Source organism: Lepidochelys kempii, chromosome 3 (genome assembly GCF_965140265.1).
Source record: "Lepidochelys kempii isolate rLepKem1 chromosome 3, rLepKem1.hap2, whole genome shotgun sequence".
In the NCBI taxonomy this organism is placed as follows: domain Eukaryota; kingdom Metazoa; phylum Chordata; order Testudines; family Cheloniidae; genus Lepidochelys; species Lepidochelys kempii.
In genome coordinates, this window is record NC_133258.1 from 209,883,625 (window position 1) to 209,900,068 (window position 16,444).

Here is a 16,444-nt window from a genome sequence, read left to right on the forward strand (position 1 = left end):
TTGGCTTGTGTTCCCCTCGTTAATATTAATTGTGTTGAGTATCTGGTCACTGTTAACCTTTTTAGTGAAGGCTGAAGCAAAACAGGCATTAAACGCCTCAGCCTTCTTGATGTCATCAGATCTCCTTCTCCCCACTAAATAGAGGGCCTACACTTTCCTTCCTTTCTCTTGCTCCTAATGTAATTAAAGAATCTCTTCTTATCGTCTTTCTTGTCTCTTACCAGGTGTAACTCATTTTGTGCCTTAGCCTTTCTGATTTTGTCGCTACATGCTTGTGCTATTCTTTTGTACTCTTCCTTAGCACTTTATCCATAGGTCATTAACGAGCTGCTAATGGAGCTATAATGGCCTCTTACTATTCTTCCAACAGTAACCTCAGAGACAGAGGACCTTGATGGGGACCTGGTCTTTTTTGGAGCTGACTCTCTTCGGCCCCATCTACACTGGCAAGTTTCTGCACATTAAAGCAGCTTTGCGCGCGGTAACTCCCGAGGCGTACACACTGCCAAGCCACTTAGTGCGCAGAAACTGCACAGATGCAGCACTCTAAAAAAAACACCTCGACGAGGCAACCAGTGCCCGTTGCTTACTGGTATAGCCTCCTGACAAGACAGGCAATGTCTGAAGCCCGACAAACCAGGCATGCCTGCCAGGATCAGACAAGTCTCCCAAAGTGAAAAGTGGGGGGGAAAAATTCTCTCACCTAAAATGAACTCACTATTCTAAACACTAACCTACAACTAACTGCAATAAAAACAGAAGGCAGAGTATGCGCTAGGAAGACACGCTAGAGTTGCATCTCAGGCCAAGGCAGTAGAGAAGGAACTGAGGACTGTTTGTCCGCACACTCCTATGTAGTATCAGTGTCTGCCACAAGACGACATAGGATGTATATGCAGGCCAAATGGACACTGCTAGCTAGAAATCTCCACTCAAGGGCTAGCGAGAGGTGCATGTACACCTCAAGCAGAACTCCCATAGGAAAAAGAGGAAATACATTATGCTCAGCATCTAAAAAGAAGTGTAATGCTATTGCTTTGACTCCTCCCCCGAGGTACAGCTGCTGCCTACAGGTTCTACCCATTCAGGTCAGCAAGAATACTAAATGGTGCCAAAATATTACATAGACTGTAAGTCAGCTGACTGACTACTTTCAGAAAGTAGTTCAGATACCCTTTGCAACTGACTTGTTTACAAGTCAGGCTTTGAAACAACTGACAAGCACATGTTCTTAAAGGCTGCAAAGCCAACTAAATAGCAAACATATGGCTAACTTACAGAGCTGCCAGCGCTCAAAGCCTTCCAACATAGGATTATTTTATTTTTAAAAACCAGGAAAGTTCATCTGCTCCTGCTTTTCATATTTTCCTTACCTGAAGCCAGAATTCTCACACATCCATAGAACCCTAGGACTGGAAGGGACTTTGAGAGGTCATCTAGTCCAGTCCCCTGCACTCATGGCAGGGCTAAGTATTATCTAGACCATTCCTGACAGGTGTTTGTCTAACCTGCTCTTAAAAATCTCCAAAGATGAAGATTCCACCTCCCGAGGCAATTTATTCCAGTGCTCAACCACCCTGACAGTTAGGAAGTTTTTCCTAATGTCCAACATAAACCTCCCTTGCTGCAATTTAAGCCCATTGCTTCTTGTCCTATCCTCAGAGGTTAAGGAAAACAATGTTTCTCCCTCCTCCTTGTAACAACCTTTTACGTACTTGAAAACTGTTATGTCCCCTCTCAGTCTTCTCTTTTCCAGACTAAACAAACCCAATTTTTTCAATCTTCCCTCAGAGGTCGTGTTTTCTAGACTGTTAATCATTTTTGTTGCTCTTCTCTGGACCCTCTCCAGAGAACTCTATAAATGTACTCTCTCTATAAACTCTATAAATGTACTCTCTATGCCATTATCTAAATCATTGATGAAGATATTGAACAGAACCGGACTCAGAACTGATCCCTGCAGGAATCCGCTTGTTATGTCCTTCCAGTATGACTGTGAACCACTGATAACTACTCTCTAAGAACCATTTTCCAACCAGTTTTGCACCCAGCTTATAGTAGCTCCATCTAGATTTCATTTCCCTAGTTTGTGTGTTGTAAACAAAGCTTTAATATCAAAGAATACATTTTAAAATATTAACCAAACACTGATTAGTCAGAGGCCCATCTACCATTACCAAGGTTCAGAGACAACAAAAGTCCAGCACATGCATGTTCAAGTGCTAGGAAAAGGAAGGATGCTGGCATTTCTGCCAAGAGATTGCCCCAGACCCTGCCTGCGAGCACTGTCCTTTGGCTAGTAAGTGTCTAATAAATTTAAGCCCAACTCTGGTAGCTGGAATGAAGAATGTACTTTCTTCTCCAGTAAGATACCTTCCCTCTCTCCCCTTCCCCGCCCCCACCAATTTACCAGTACTCCAGCTTCCATTTAAGCCCTTACAAACCCATCAACAGCTCCAGTGACCGTCTCTGCTGATGTTCACATCTTTCATAAACAGCAGCAGAACAAAACTGACATGATTTTAAGCTTTACTACTGCCAAATCAGCTGTGAAATTAACCAGAGCATTTTATTTTAACTCTGCTGGGACGCAGGAAAGCTCTGAACAACAGTAACACTGGATAGCTGTCTGTCACAAGCTTTAGCAAACAACATAGCTTTTATTCATGTTTGGAAAGCTTTTTTCATAACTTTAAGTGCCAGAAGATTATGGAAGAGGACTTGGATTTGTTTCTAAGTGAAAGCTAGTTCTGCAGCTGATGGCGGCTTAGGCTGCCCTTCCTCCAGGGAGAAAAAAAGTTTCCTACTCGCAACTTGTAAGTGGATTTTTCAAGCCCTCTTACAGAAGCTCTTCCATACTTGATGAAGAGTTAAGGCTTGTCTACATGAGGAACTTACTCCACAATAAGGCAGGGTGTATTTAAAGTGTTATAGCTGTTCTGGAATAACTCCCCCTGTGGAGACTTATTCTGGAACAAGAGCGTCCACACAAGGCGTTATTATAGAATAGTTATTCTGGTCAATTTTCCCCTTATAAGCCCAAATTTCACCAAAACAAAACCAAATGCCCCTGAAATTACCCCTCTTTAGTTTAATCCCAAATTTTTAGAAGAGTTTGAGGAAAACAAAACAAGAAAATAGGTCAGTAATACTTTGGTGAAGATTCACTGATATGAGAGTTAGAAGGAACCTTAAAGGAGAAAGGGCATACCTGAATCTCAGCCTTAATGGGCACTCATCACCCCTCCAGATGAACGTATTGGAGAAGTATTACTCCTGGGGACATTCTGTGCCAAAAAATTAAAAATTCTGTGCACGATATTTTAAAATTCTGCAAATGTTATTTGTCAAAATAATGCTAAATAATTAGGCCAGTTTCAATTATTTTTTTTATTTCAAAATACCTGTCAGCAAGTACGTCTAACAATACAGACACACACAAAAATTCCCCCAGAAGTAGGAAGTTCCCCTATGACAACCCAGTTCCTGTTTCTCTGCCCCCTTTCCCCCTCCCAGAGCCCAGCCGGGGGGCCAAGCACCTGCACCCCCTCTCCCCCAGAGCCCAGCTGCAGGGCCCCCCCCTTGCCAAAACACTCATCCCCCTCACCCCCAGAGCCCAGGGATCCAGAGGGAGAAACAGCCTGATGCTCAGTCCCAGGCTTGCATGGAGTTTCCTGCGCGTTGCTGTCTCCTTCCCTCAGGGCATGCTGGGAACTGCAGCTGTCAGGAACCCTTTAGCTCCCTCCCTCTTCCGTCCTCCCCCCGTTGGCAGTGTCTTCTATGCATGAGCTGGGCTCTGCCGGGTACAGCAGCACATTTCTGTGGGAGAAAGGAAATGCTGCGTGCACAATGTTAATTTCTGCAAAATTCTGCATTGCGCAGTGGTGCAGAATTCCCCCAGGAGTAAAGTATGTGCTGATCTTAAAAGCAGTCACAGTTCAAAAGAGATGCACTTATGTAGCTGGTGTCAACAATTAAACATTTAACTTGAAAATCCTGTTTCCATCTGAAAACATTATACTTACTATGTCACAAGAAACACCTAACAACTCTACATGAAAGAAAAAAAATATTTCCAGTTTGTTTACTCTGTATTTGACAGCACCATGTATAATCAGTGGCACAGCTTTGTTGATGGTCATTTGCACTTTCTGTCCTACAAACTAACTTGACAATATTACTCATGCCCTGTTCTGGAGAGAGCTCATGTGTGTGTTCTTCCCCCGGCTCAGCAAGAGGGTGTTTCCTAGTAGCAGCAGTAAAGCTGAAACTGAAGAGGCAAAAGGCAAGCATATACATAAAAAGAAGGGGGAGAGGGTGTGGCCCATGCCTGTTTAGAGGCATTGCTTTTAGACCCACCCAAAAGACCCTCACAAACACAGGAGAGGGAACCTGAAAAGCCTTTAATTTTTTTTAAATTTAAAAATTTAGAAGTATTATCAGAAAAATTAATGTTAAATTAGTCTGCTCCAAAAAATTCAAGTTGCCAATGTCATTTTAAATACTCAAATTACACAAAGCTTTGAAAAAGAAAATCAGAGGGTAGTACAAAACTAAATTGTCGAAATTTTGGCCAAATGACCACTGATACCTGTTTCCCAAATACCATTCATAAGGAAGAGAACTGGGAGTGAGGGATGGATGAAGAATGCCCTTTCCGCCTTCCAATTATGATAAGTGCAACAGGATGTGACACCTCGCTCAAATATCCTTCACTTCAATCCCAAAGTTCACACATATGTGGTGTCCACTCATTATTAGAATGTATCTACATCAGAAATAATCATGAAACAGAAGCTAAAGACAGTTATTTACACTGAAGGAATGCATCCCACAGGGTGTAAGTTTCCTTTACGAACAATTTTTGTATTAGTCATTCTGGGTCTCTCTCACACACTGTTCCCCACATTTGAGAAACAAGGGAGGAGAGAAGAGAGGAAAGGCAATTGTTTAAAAATATATTTTATATATTTATTTCAGCAGTTTGACAGACAATTTTGGTTGGGGTACGGGAGGAAGCAATTGTAGCATTTTTTAATCTTATTTTTTAAATTAAGATTTGATAATATTAAGTTAAAGGCCTTCCTATTAGCCCACAATAAGATTACCACCCAAGTGAAATTCCTCAACCATTTATTAAGCTCAGGTTCTGATTATTAACTCAGACAGGAAGCACTCTGAAATTACCATCCTAATAAAAACAAAATAAAGGAACAACAGAGAAGGATATTTGACAAGAGAATCAAGTGACCATTTTAAAAGCATAACATTTCTTTGATTTCTGATGGTTTAAAATTAAGTGGTGCTTTTGCTTAACACTTCTAAAATTGTTTCTAATCTCCAATACAATTTGGATTCAGAAGAATCAAGTCCACACTTTGTAAGTTATCACTATATTGCTTTATCAGTGTTATTTACATTTTTAAAGGGGTGGGGACAAAAATTGTTTTGTAACATACCAATCTTCAGCAGTCTTGAAGATCCTGCTTTTAAACCAGCCAGCAGTGGAAGTAGTTTAGATCTTAAAGTTAAAATTATGAGACCTTTTGTACATAGAGAGATACCAAGAACTCAGAGCATAGCACAACCTACACCTGAATGTTCCAATGCTATATTTAATAATTATGGCTACTGTTTTCAAAATCATTCACTAATTTTTTGTGCCTGAACTGAGAAGAAACTGATTGATTTTCAGAAAGGCTGAAAATTTCTCAAGGTAGGAACACAGGAATTGGAGGTCCATAAAATTAGTGAACATTTCTGAAAATGTGACTGTATAATATTTAGAGTTTTAGTATTTCCATATACCAGACAAAGAATTCAAGCACTGATTCCATACACTTATTTCTTACCTTCTGAAAAGCAACATCTACATTACCACTAAAAAAAGTCACAACTACAATATACAACCAAACCACACAAATCTTATCCAAAAGTACACAACCATTTTCAAATGTATACTCATAATATGCTACAACAAAATAGCTAATTAAACAGGTGTTTGTGCACTTCAGTGTGATTCTCCATTCTGGGATGTATGCACACTGGGTGGCAGCATGAACTGAAACAGAGGGACAGAAACGTTACTAGTGTGATCTAACATACTGATGGTGGTAGGCTACTCCTTGTAGATTGGTACTGTATTCTGCAAATGTTACCTAAATTTATGATTACTTTGCTGTTTAGTGCTTATGTTGCTCTGAAGACGTGCACTTGAGCAACCTTAAATGCAGAGAATCCTGTTTGGGAAGCCCAGGCTAACACTCTGCTACTACTTTGAAGTCACCATTCACTAGCACTGTAAACACACACAACTGGCATGACCGTCACAGTCTAGTGCATTCCAGAATCATAGGATCAGCCACAGGGTCACCCTTCGCTGCAGAGTTGAGCAACAGTCTAAGCTATTATTTTAAAAGTAAAGATCTTTAGTGTTTATGCAAGAAAGGTTAAAAACATTAACTTAGTCTAACCAACGTATTGTTTTTCTGAGTCTGCAGACAGACTAAGGGCTTGCCTACACTACAAAATTAAGTAGACTAATTCGACCTCAAGCCTCCCAGTTAATTAAGTCGATCGCGTGTGACCACACCACACTCATTATCTCGATGGAATATGTCCTCACTAGCAACGCCTGCATCAATGCACAAAACAGTGCATCATGGGTAGCTATGCTAACGTGCAACTTGCTGTAGTGTGTTTTGGGAAGTTTGTGCAATGCCTCATGGGACCAAAACACTGTCGCAGGGGAGAATGGGAACATTGCGTCGGCATCCCATGATGCACTGTCCTCCCTCCCTCATATCAGTGGCAAACAACCCCGTGGTTTTCGTGCCTTAAAACCCTATGCATATGCCATAACCCCAGAAGCACAGAGCTTTCTCAGTTGTGCACTCTTGCCGTGAGCATCTCAAACACCTCGCGCCTTCTCTTGCAGTACCTCCAGAGCCAAAGTAGGGTCCACCACGCGGAACATAGCGATGTCCTGCAAGCAGCCCTGCTGCAAGCCATTGGAAAAAAACAAAACAAAAACAATTCAGAGTTGCTGCTGGCAGTCACAGAGCAGCTGCACTCTGTTGAGTGCCATTTCTGGCCCCATGAAACAAGCACTGACTGGTGGGACTGCACCGTTTTGCAGGTCTGGGATGACGAGCAGTGGCTGCAGAACTTTCGAATGTGGAAGGCCACCTTCCAGGAACTCTGTGCAGAGCTTTCCCCTGCCCTGCAGTTCAGCAACACAAAAATGAGAGCTGCTCTGACAGTGGAGAAGCGAGTAGAGATCACTATTTGGAAGCTTGCACTGCCAGACAGTTACTGGGCAGTAGGGAATTAATTTGGAGTAGGTAAATCAACCATGGGAGCTGCTGTGCTTCAAGTGTGCAGGGTCATTAATTGACTTCTGCTGTGAAGGGCAGTGAGTCTGATAAATGTGCAGGACATAGTGGATGGTTTTGCCGCGATGGGGTTCCCTAATTGCGGTGGGGCAATAGATGGCACACATATCCCCATCTTGGCACCAGACCACCTTGCCAAAGAGTACATAAAACCGAAAGGGATTCTTTTCAATGGTGCTGCAAGCGCTGGTGAATCACAGGGGGCGTTTCACCAACATCAACGTAGGATGGTCGGGAAAGGTTCATGATGGGCACATCTTTAGGAACTGGGGTCTGTTCAAAAAGCTGCAATCTGGGACTTTCCTTCCAGACCACAAAATGAACACTGATGACATTGAGATGCCTGTAGTTATCCTGGGGGACACAACCTACCCCTTGCTCGCATAGCTCATGAAGCCATACACCGGCTGTCTGGATAGCAGCAAGGAACGGCTCGACTATAGGATCAGCAAGTGCAAAACGGTGGTTGAATGTGCCTTTGGTTGTTTGAAAGGATGCTGGAGAACTTAACAAGGTTGGACCTCAGTGAAGAGAAAATCCGCATGGTTATAGCTGCCTGCTCCATAATGTCTGTGGAAAAAAAGGGGGGAATTTTCCACAGGAGTGGACAATTGAGGCAGATCACATGGCAGCCATTTTTGAGCAGCCAGACACCAGGGCAATAAGAAGAGTATAGCAAGGAGCGCTGCATATCCACAAGGCTTTGAAAAGCCGTTTCAATAATAAGTCACAGTTATGTGAGCTGCTTGTCTGCATTGTGTATTCCCAAAGCTTCACCTGGGCTTGTATCATGGTCCCTGTAAAGCCAACCCCATGCCAACGCCCACTGCTTCTATTCAATAAATAACATTTATTTCTCAAATCCATTTACTTTATTTAGCAAACATAAATAAAGAGGGAGAACAAAAAAAGTTAGCTTTGGGGAAAAGGGGTTATGAAGCTGGAACAGGAGAAACATTTTCAGCAGTGTAACATAACACCACATTCTAGACCATCAAAGGTCCGTGAATGGGCGCCTTCTGTTCCTTGTACCCTACCCCTGAGTTAAGTGAAAGGGATAATGGACTTTTTGCCCACACTTCATGGAACGCTTGGGGTAGGGGGATTCTGCACCAGGTGATGCTGGCTGACCACCAGGGTCTCTACTCTCCTGCTTCTGTTCCTGCAGTTCACCCAGACTCCTCAATGTCTGATTGGTCCCACATAATCCGAAGCATCTCATCCTGCACCGCACACTCACGGGAAGCTTTTCTGCTCTCCATGTCCACGTCTAACTTCTCAGACAATGAAATCCTCCATTCTCTCAGTTCTGTGTCAGCTGTCCCGGAGGCGTTCATTATCTCGGTGAACATGTCCTCCCGCGTTCTCTTTTTCCTCCTTCTAATCAGCTAAAGTTGGCTTTCAGATGTTGATGACACGCCAAAGGATACATTTCCAGCTGTCAGTCATGGGAAAAAAGGTACCATTGTACATGCATAAAATGTTTCCATAGCAAGGACATTTTCATTAACAAAACTTATTTCACTAGGTGCAAGCCATAATCAGAACCCGCAACGGTTCACTGTGCCAGCCATGGCGAGTAGCGCCCCCACCACGACCCTGAGTCATAGGTGACCACACTTTTAATGAAGTTTATGGCATGCTCATGTTGGGAGCAGAGGTAGCTAGTCGAACAATTGCCCCTTCCCATAGCACCAAAGGAAGCTGTTTACAAACAGGGCGGAGGGGGGAACGTTTTCACTCCCAAATTACGGAATCTCACAGGTGGTGAGAATATCAGCCATTAAATTACTTACTGACCTATGCCGAGCATAGTAAAGGCACATTAGCGGCCGTGTGGTTTGGCGATCCGGAATGTGGGGGGTGGGGTGGGTCTACATGCTTCCCCGCCCTATTCTTGTAAGCGCACTTTTAATGAGAACTTCCCCCGTATCACATAGGGTCACCTAGGGGAAATCAGTCTCCTGAGAGTAACAGAGGCAAAAAGGAAGGAGATGCTGGTCCTTATATTGCTATGCTGTTACCACAATGATGCCAGCGAATTAATTCAGCAGTTGTGTGGGAAAATGTCCAAGAAATAAGACTGCCCTGCCCAGAAACCTTCTGCAAAGTATTGCAGAGTACCTCCATGAAAGTTTCCTAGAGATGGAGGATTCCCAAGCTATCCCAGTCCACATAAAAAGTCTTTTCCGGGGGCGTAGCTGGAGCAGCCTCTCGTAAACTGAGAACCACAGAACTTTGCTTTTTCTTCACAGTAAACATGCAATACCACAGAACGTGTGTGCCCGCTAAAGTTTAATTGGACTTTGATTGTAACTGTACACTCCCCAGAGGTGCCTTCCCCGACATCACAGTCAGCCACCATGATGTCCTACGACCCACAGGGCTCCAGGGTTAAAAATATTTCCTGGCTCTTAGGGAGACTGGATCCACCACTCGCCTGTCTCCCATTCTCCTCCTCCTTCTCATCCACCATATCGTTCTCCCTGTTGTCCTAGAGTCACACCTGTGAGGTGTCCACGTTGCTTGTGGGGGTACCGGTAAGGTCACCCCCAAGAATCGCATGCAGCTCGCTGTAAAACTGGCATGTGAGGGGTTCAGCACCAGAATGACTGTTTGCCTCCCTTGCCTTCTGGTACGCTTGGCGAAGTTCTTTTATGTTCACGCTGCACTGCTGTCCGTCCCTCATGTAGCCCTTCTCCCTCATTCCACGAGCGATCTTCGCATAGATCGCAGTGTTTCTTCTGTTGGATTGGAGCTCTGTCTCCACAGACTCTTCTCCCCACACAGCAATGAGATCCATCACGTCCTCTGCAGACCAGGCTGGAGCGCATTTGGGGCGTGTAGTCTCCATGATCAGCTGTGTTCAAGCTGGCACATTCCCAATGCTGATCAAACAGGAAATGGGAAATCAAAAATTCCCGGGGCTTTAGCAGGGGAGGGTCTGTTTCCTGTGTACCTGGCTGCAGTGCAGCAGAGTTGAGAATGATCTCCAGAGCGGTCACAGACGAGCATTGTGGTACACCACCTAGAGGCCAATTAAGTCGAATTACACAATGCTGCGTCTGCACTACCTCACAGTCGACCCATGAAAATCTAATTAAGCGCGGCGCCTCTCGCAGAGGTGGATTACAGAAGTTGACATTAGAGGCAATTTAAGTCGGCATAAAGGACCCAGTATTGTGGACACATACATTAACAGGTCAACTTAAGGCGGCTTCCTTCAACCTAACTCTAGTATAGACCAGGCCCAAGACAAGAATTCTGAGAAATGCAGACTTCCCCATTCTCCTCCAAAATCATTCTGACTCCGAAATCTATCACTAACATTTTGGTGGTCATGAACTATTTCACCGATGACTACTTAATCAGGAACATACTGCTAATATGCTTATCCCACAATACCAAACTGTCTGACACACCTTTCTAGATTCCAGAAACCTTAAATGTCCCCCATCCAGCTGCCAAAACTTGCAGTTTCCTTCAACATCCCTCTCCAAAACAATTTATATAAATTAATCTGTATAGTATAAACATTACAGTACATTGACAATTTGAGCCCAGAAAAAAATGAATATCAATTAACAATACTGTATTATTTAATAGGTAATGCAATAAAAAACTATTTTTTTTAATCTCCCAGATGTTGCCCCAGAATGTCCTGTTTTAGAGAGTCACCAAAACCAGACTTAAATAAATGACAGGTCAATTCCAGCAACACTTGTTTTTAAAGTAATCTATTCAGACATAGATTAGATTTGAAAATTGTTACACAAATAGAAAACTAAGGGAAGCTGATCAACTGTGCAGTTATTCAATCCGAAGCAAGATCAAATGAATGCCATCCTCCATCATCAAATACTTGTGCTAATGTACCACAGTGTTGACAGCAGCTCCACCTGTTAGCTGTAGGTCATAAATTTAAGCAAAAATGCTACCAATAAGTATTTTCTCTTTTAAGACCTCTTTCATCGACAGTGTTCAAACCAAAATTTGCAGAAACAGCACAAAAGCTTGCCTCAGTACAGAGAAATGACTAAACAAAAATAACTTTTTAAAATAGATAAATGAAAACTTTATCTGGTAATTAGGCAACAGAAGAGAAGGATAATCTGTAGGATTCCAAGAGGCACTCAACGTTTTACAGGGTGGTTTTATCCTTCATAAATACAATCTGGCTGCAGCAACCCAAACCACAAAGTTCTTGTCTCAATTATAAAATACCTTTGGGCATTTACAAAAGATAAACTGAAGGGAAAAGATGCATCAATAAAGTTCTCATTGATAAGCGTATTGCCTATTACAGGACAGCATTGCACTTCACCCCTTTTGCGGGGGAGATCAGGAAGATCTGTTTGTTCGTAGACATAATACAAAAACCTCACTTTGCAGTGGTATTTTTCCATATGGACTGTGTGGCGCGTGGCTATGCCTTTGGGAAGGATGACTCTCAACCGGTTTATTTTCTTTCACTCCCAGAACTCAACAACAGCACCAACCCTTTCCCCCCCGGCCACCCACTCCCTGAGCGCGGGTCAGCTGGTAGAAAACCATCCCCTTTCTCGGGGAGGTCCGGGCTTCTTCCGACAGATCGCCATCGCCCTGCTCCCCGACAGGCCTCGGCTTTTGGGAGGAGACTCCCAGCGCGGGTCCGGCCACTGGCGGCCGCGGAGAGACGCGGGGGGGGGACGCCCCAAGGGGCGCGCGGCGGGGGGGGGGGGGAAGGAGGGGGACGCCCCAAGGGGCGCGCGGCGGGGGGGGGGAAGGAGGGGGACGCCCCAAGGGGCGCGCGGCGGGGGGGGGAGGGAGGGGGACGCGCCCCAAGGGGCGCGCGGCGGGGGGGGGGGGGAAGGAGGGGGACGCCCCAAGGGGCGCGCGGCGGGGGGGGGGAAGGAGGGGGACGCCCCAAGGGGCGCGCGGCGGGGGGGGGGGGGGGAGGGAGGGGGACGCGCCCCAAGGGGCGCGCGGCGGGGGGGGGGGGGAAGGAGGGGGACGCGCCCCAAGGGGCGCGCGGCGGGGGGGGGGGGAAGGAGGGGGACGCGCCCCAAGGGGCGCGCGGCGGGGGGGGGGGGGGAAGGAGGGGGACGCGCCCCAAGGGGCGCGCGGCGGGGGGGGGGGGGGGAAGGAGGGGGACGCGCCCCAAGGGGCGCGCGGCGGGGGGGGGGGAAGGAGGGGGACGCGCCCCAAGGGGCGCGCGGCGGGGGGGGGGGGGGAAGGAGGGGGACGCGCCCCAAGGGGCGCGCGGCGGGGGGGGGGGGAAGGAGGGGGACGCCCCAAGGGGCGCGCGGCGGGGGGGGGGGAAGGAGGGGGACGCCCCAAGGGGCGCGCGGCGGGGGGGGGGGGAAGGAGGGGGACGCGCCCCAAGGGGCGCGCGGCGGGGGGGGGGGAAGGAGGGGGACGCGCCCCAAGGGGCGCGCGGCGGGGGGGGGGAAGGAGGGGGACGCGCCCCAAGGGGCGCGCGGCGGGGGGGGGGAAGGAGGGGGACGCGCCCCCAGGCAGCAGAGCCCGGCCAGGCCGGAGTCCGCCCGAGCGCGGGGGTTTATAAACGGACCCCGGGGGCAAGGGCCCCTGCGCCCCCAGCCGCAGCCCGGTACCCGCCCATCCCCGGGGCCCGCCGGCTCCGCAGCGGCCCGGCCTGGGACTCCCCGGCCCCCGCGGCAGGTGATGCGGGGTTCGGCTCAGGCTCGCCACCAGGGGGCCGCCGGGGCCGGGCTCGCCCGGGGCGCCGCAGGGACGCGGGGCCGCCCTCACCTGCCGAGCGGCCGCTTCATGGCCGGCTCCCCGGGGGGCCGCGCGCTCGCGGCGCCGGCCAGGCGCAGGCCGCGCCTCAGGCTGCAGCCCGGCTCGGGCGGGCCGGCGGGGCGCTCGTGCTCCAGCGTGACGGCCTCGTTCCGCTTTCTCATCCCGCGGCCCCGTCTCTCGCCGGCAGCACCGGGGGCGGCGGCTCCTGTCCCCGAGCTCAGCCCCGGCCCTTCCCTACATCGCACCGGCAGCGGCGAGGCCGCGGCCCGCCCCCGCCAATCAGAGGCGGCGGGGAGACCACGTGACGGCACGGCCCGTCGCTAGGGGCGCAGGGGGTGGCCCCAGCTTCTCCTGCCCACACCAAAGATGGCTAGCGAGCCCACGGCGGCCATCTTGAGTGGGGGCAAGCGGGCACAAGCCCACGGCGGCCATCTTGAGTGGGGGCAAGCGGGCACTGTGGGGGTGGTATCTAGGCCTCCACAGGCAGCGCGAGGGAAGATCCCTTCCCGGGTCTGGGCACGTGGGGCAACGCAGGCTGCTCTTCCATCCCCTCCCCTCCCCCCCCCCCAGACCTGCCCCCCCTGCACCGCGTGTGGCCACCCCTACCCTCCCTGCCCCTCCCACAGGGCAGCTACGGAGACCACCAGAAGAGAAAATGTCAACCCAGGGTTCTTCAGCCCTCCTTGGCACCCACGTTTCCCTGCCAGGGCCGTGCAATGGGGGGTTTGCAGGCGTGACGACACCCCCACATTGTCCAGAGCAGGCCGCTTTCCTCATGCCTCTCCTACTTAAATCATACATCAACCCTTCTGAGGAGGAAAATCACAGCATCCCTCCCTAAATACTGAGCCCCCCTGACTTCAACCCTGGGCCTGAATTTTCAGAAAATTCAGCTGATCAGGTCCAACTGTTCCCCCACCCGCAAAAAAAATACCCTTGTCAAACCTCAAAACTCTGGGAAGAGGTCTCTGTGAAGTCTCTTTCTTTCTGTCCACCCCCCCCACACACACATCACCTTTAGACTGAAATGAAGTCTGGGAAGTTTCACCCAAAAAGAAAAAAATTAGAATATTTTATGAGTCAGTGAAAACTGTAATGAAAAATCTCTCTGTAATATTATAGGATTCACTACCCACAAACTATACAATAAAAAGGGAATAAAACACTCAAAGAACAACAGAAGTAGTATTTCTTGCACACTGAAGTCTTGTATCAATCTTCACTGCGGAGGATGAGGGGGAGATACCCACATTACAGCCGGTCTTTCTGGGCAACAGATTTGAAGTACTATCCCACATTCGTGTGTCAATAGAGGAGATTTTAGAACAAACCGAAAAACTAAAAAGTAATAAGTCACCAAGACCAGATGATATTTACTTAAGATTTTGAAAGGAACTCCGATATGGAATTGGAGAAATGATCATTGTAGTATGTAACCTATCACTGAAATCAGGCTCTGTAGCTGATGACAGGAAGGTAGCTAACATAACCCCAAATTTTAAAATGGGCTCCAGAGGAGATCCTGGCAATTACAGGCCAGGGAGCCTACCTTCAGTAACATGCAAATTGGTACAAACTATAGTAAAGAACAGAATTATCAGACACATAAACATGATTTGTTGGGGAAGAGTCAATACAGTTTTTGTAAAGGGAAGTCATGCCTCACCAATCTACTAAAATTCTTTGAGGAGGGTCAACAAACATAGACCAAGGTCACTGACCCAGTGGATATAGTGTATTTGGACTTTCAGAAAGTCTTTGACAAGGTTCCTTACCAGAGGTTCTTAAGCAAAGTAAGCAGTAATGTGATAAGAGGATCAGCAACTGGTTCAAAGATAGAAAACAAAGGGTAGGAATAAATGGTGAGTTTTCACAATGGAGAGAGGTGAACTACAGGGTCTCCCAAGGATCTGTACTGGGACCTCTGCTGTTCAGTATATTCATTAATGATCTAGAAAATGGGGTGAACAGTGAAGTGGCAAAGATTGCAGACAATATATCATTATTTGAGATAGTTAAGTCCAAAGCTGACTCTGAAGAGTTACAAAGAATCTCACAAAACTGAGTAACGGGGCAACAAAAGTGGCAGATGAAATTCAGCACTCATAAATGCAAAGTAATGCACATTGAAAAAAATAATCCCAAGTATACATAGACAATGATGGTTCTAAATTAGCTCTTACCCCTCAGGAAAGAGATCTTGGAGTCATCATAGATAATTCTATTAAAACTTCCACTCAATGCACAGCAATGATCAAGAAGGCTAACAATATGTTAGGAACTATTAGGAAAGGGATAGAAAATAAGACTGAAAATATCATAATGTCATTATATAAATCCATGGTACACCCACACCTTAAATACTGTGTCCAGTTCTGGTTGCTCATCTCAAAAAGGATATAGTGGAACTGGAAAAGTTCAGAGAAGGGCAACAAAGATGATCCAGGGCACAGAACAGATTACACACAAGGAAAGATTAGAAAGATTTAAAAGATTATGATTGTTCACCTTTGAAGAGAGACGACTAAGGAAGGTGACTATGATAGAGGTCTTTAAAATCATGAATGGTGTGGAGAAAGTGAAAATGATATTTAGTGTAGTGGGCTTCACTCAGAGACAGCAGGCCTAGTTCACAGGCGACGGCTCAGTCTCCTAGTTTTGGGATGGTCTTGCCAGGCAATCTGAGGGCCTGAGGGCAATCTGGCAGCTATTACAATCCCTTGTTCCCCAGTGCTCCCCACAGTCCCCTGGTCAGCTGCAGGGGGGAGAAGGGTAGAGGGACCCAGGCCCTCCCACTCCACCAGGTCCCAGTTCAGGGCCCACAGGGGAAGGGGAGGCTCAGTCTCCTCTGGCTGGTACAACATGCCAGCCTCCCCTGGGCCACTTCCTACTTCTTTTGTTCTCTCTTCAGTTTGGGGCATGGTCCTAGCACTCAGCTTCCCTCTCAGCAGATGATTGCTCAAACAAACTCAATAATTCAGACAGTCAGTTGGGGCTTCCCAGCTCACATTTTAGTACCCAATTCATTGCTCCACCTTGTCAGAAAGAAGGGGGAGGAGAGAAGGGGTCAAGCCCTTGGCCTCTCCATTGGGTCTTACCCACAGTCCAGTTTCTTCCCCGTAGATCCCTCTATCCCAGAAGCTACAGCCTGGCTGCTTTCCTGCAGACAGTTTCTCCTTCACTCACCCCCTGCTTGCCTCTCAGAGTCCCCTTTGAAGCAGGCCCTCCATTTGGAGCATGGTCTGCAGCTGCTGAGGCACAGGGCCTTTGTGGCCCAATAGTGCTCCACAACTCCCTTACCCTTAGTG

The 16,444-nt window shown here is 47.5% G+C and overlaps 1 protein-coding gene across 1 annotated transcript in view; it reads right to left on the bottom strand.

Moving 5' to 3' along the window:
* The window catches only part of ABHD12 (abhydrolase domain containing 12, lysophospholipase), a 51,495-nt gene extending 38,080 nt beyond the window's left edge, over positions 1-13,415 (bottom strand). Inside the window, exon 1 of the mRNA XM_073339952.1 lies at positions 13,146-13,415. Within this exon, the coding sequence (XP_073196053.1) occupies positions 13,146-13,297 (152 nt within the window). The 5' untranslated portion in view covers positions 13,298-13,415. The remainder of the gene's footprint in view (positions 1-13,145) is intronic.
* Positions 13,416-16,444: the final 3,029 nt, after the last annotated feature.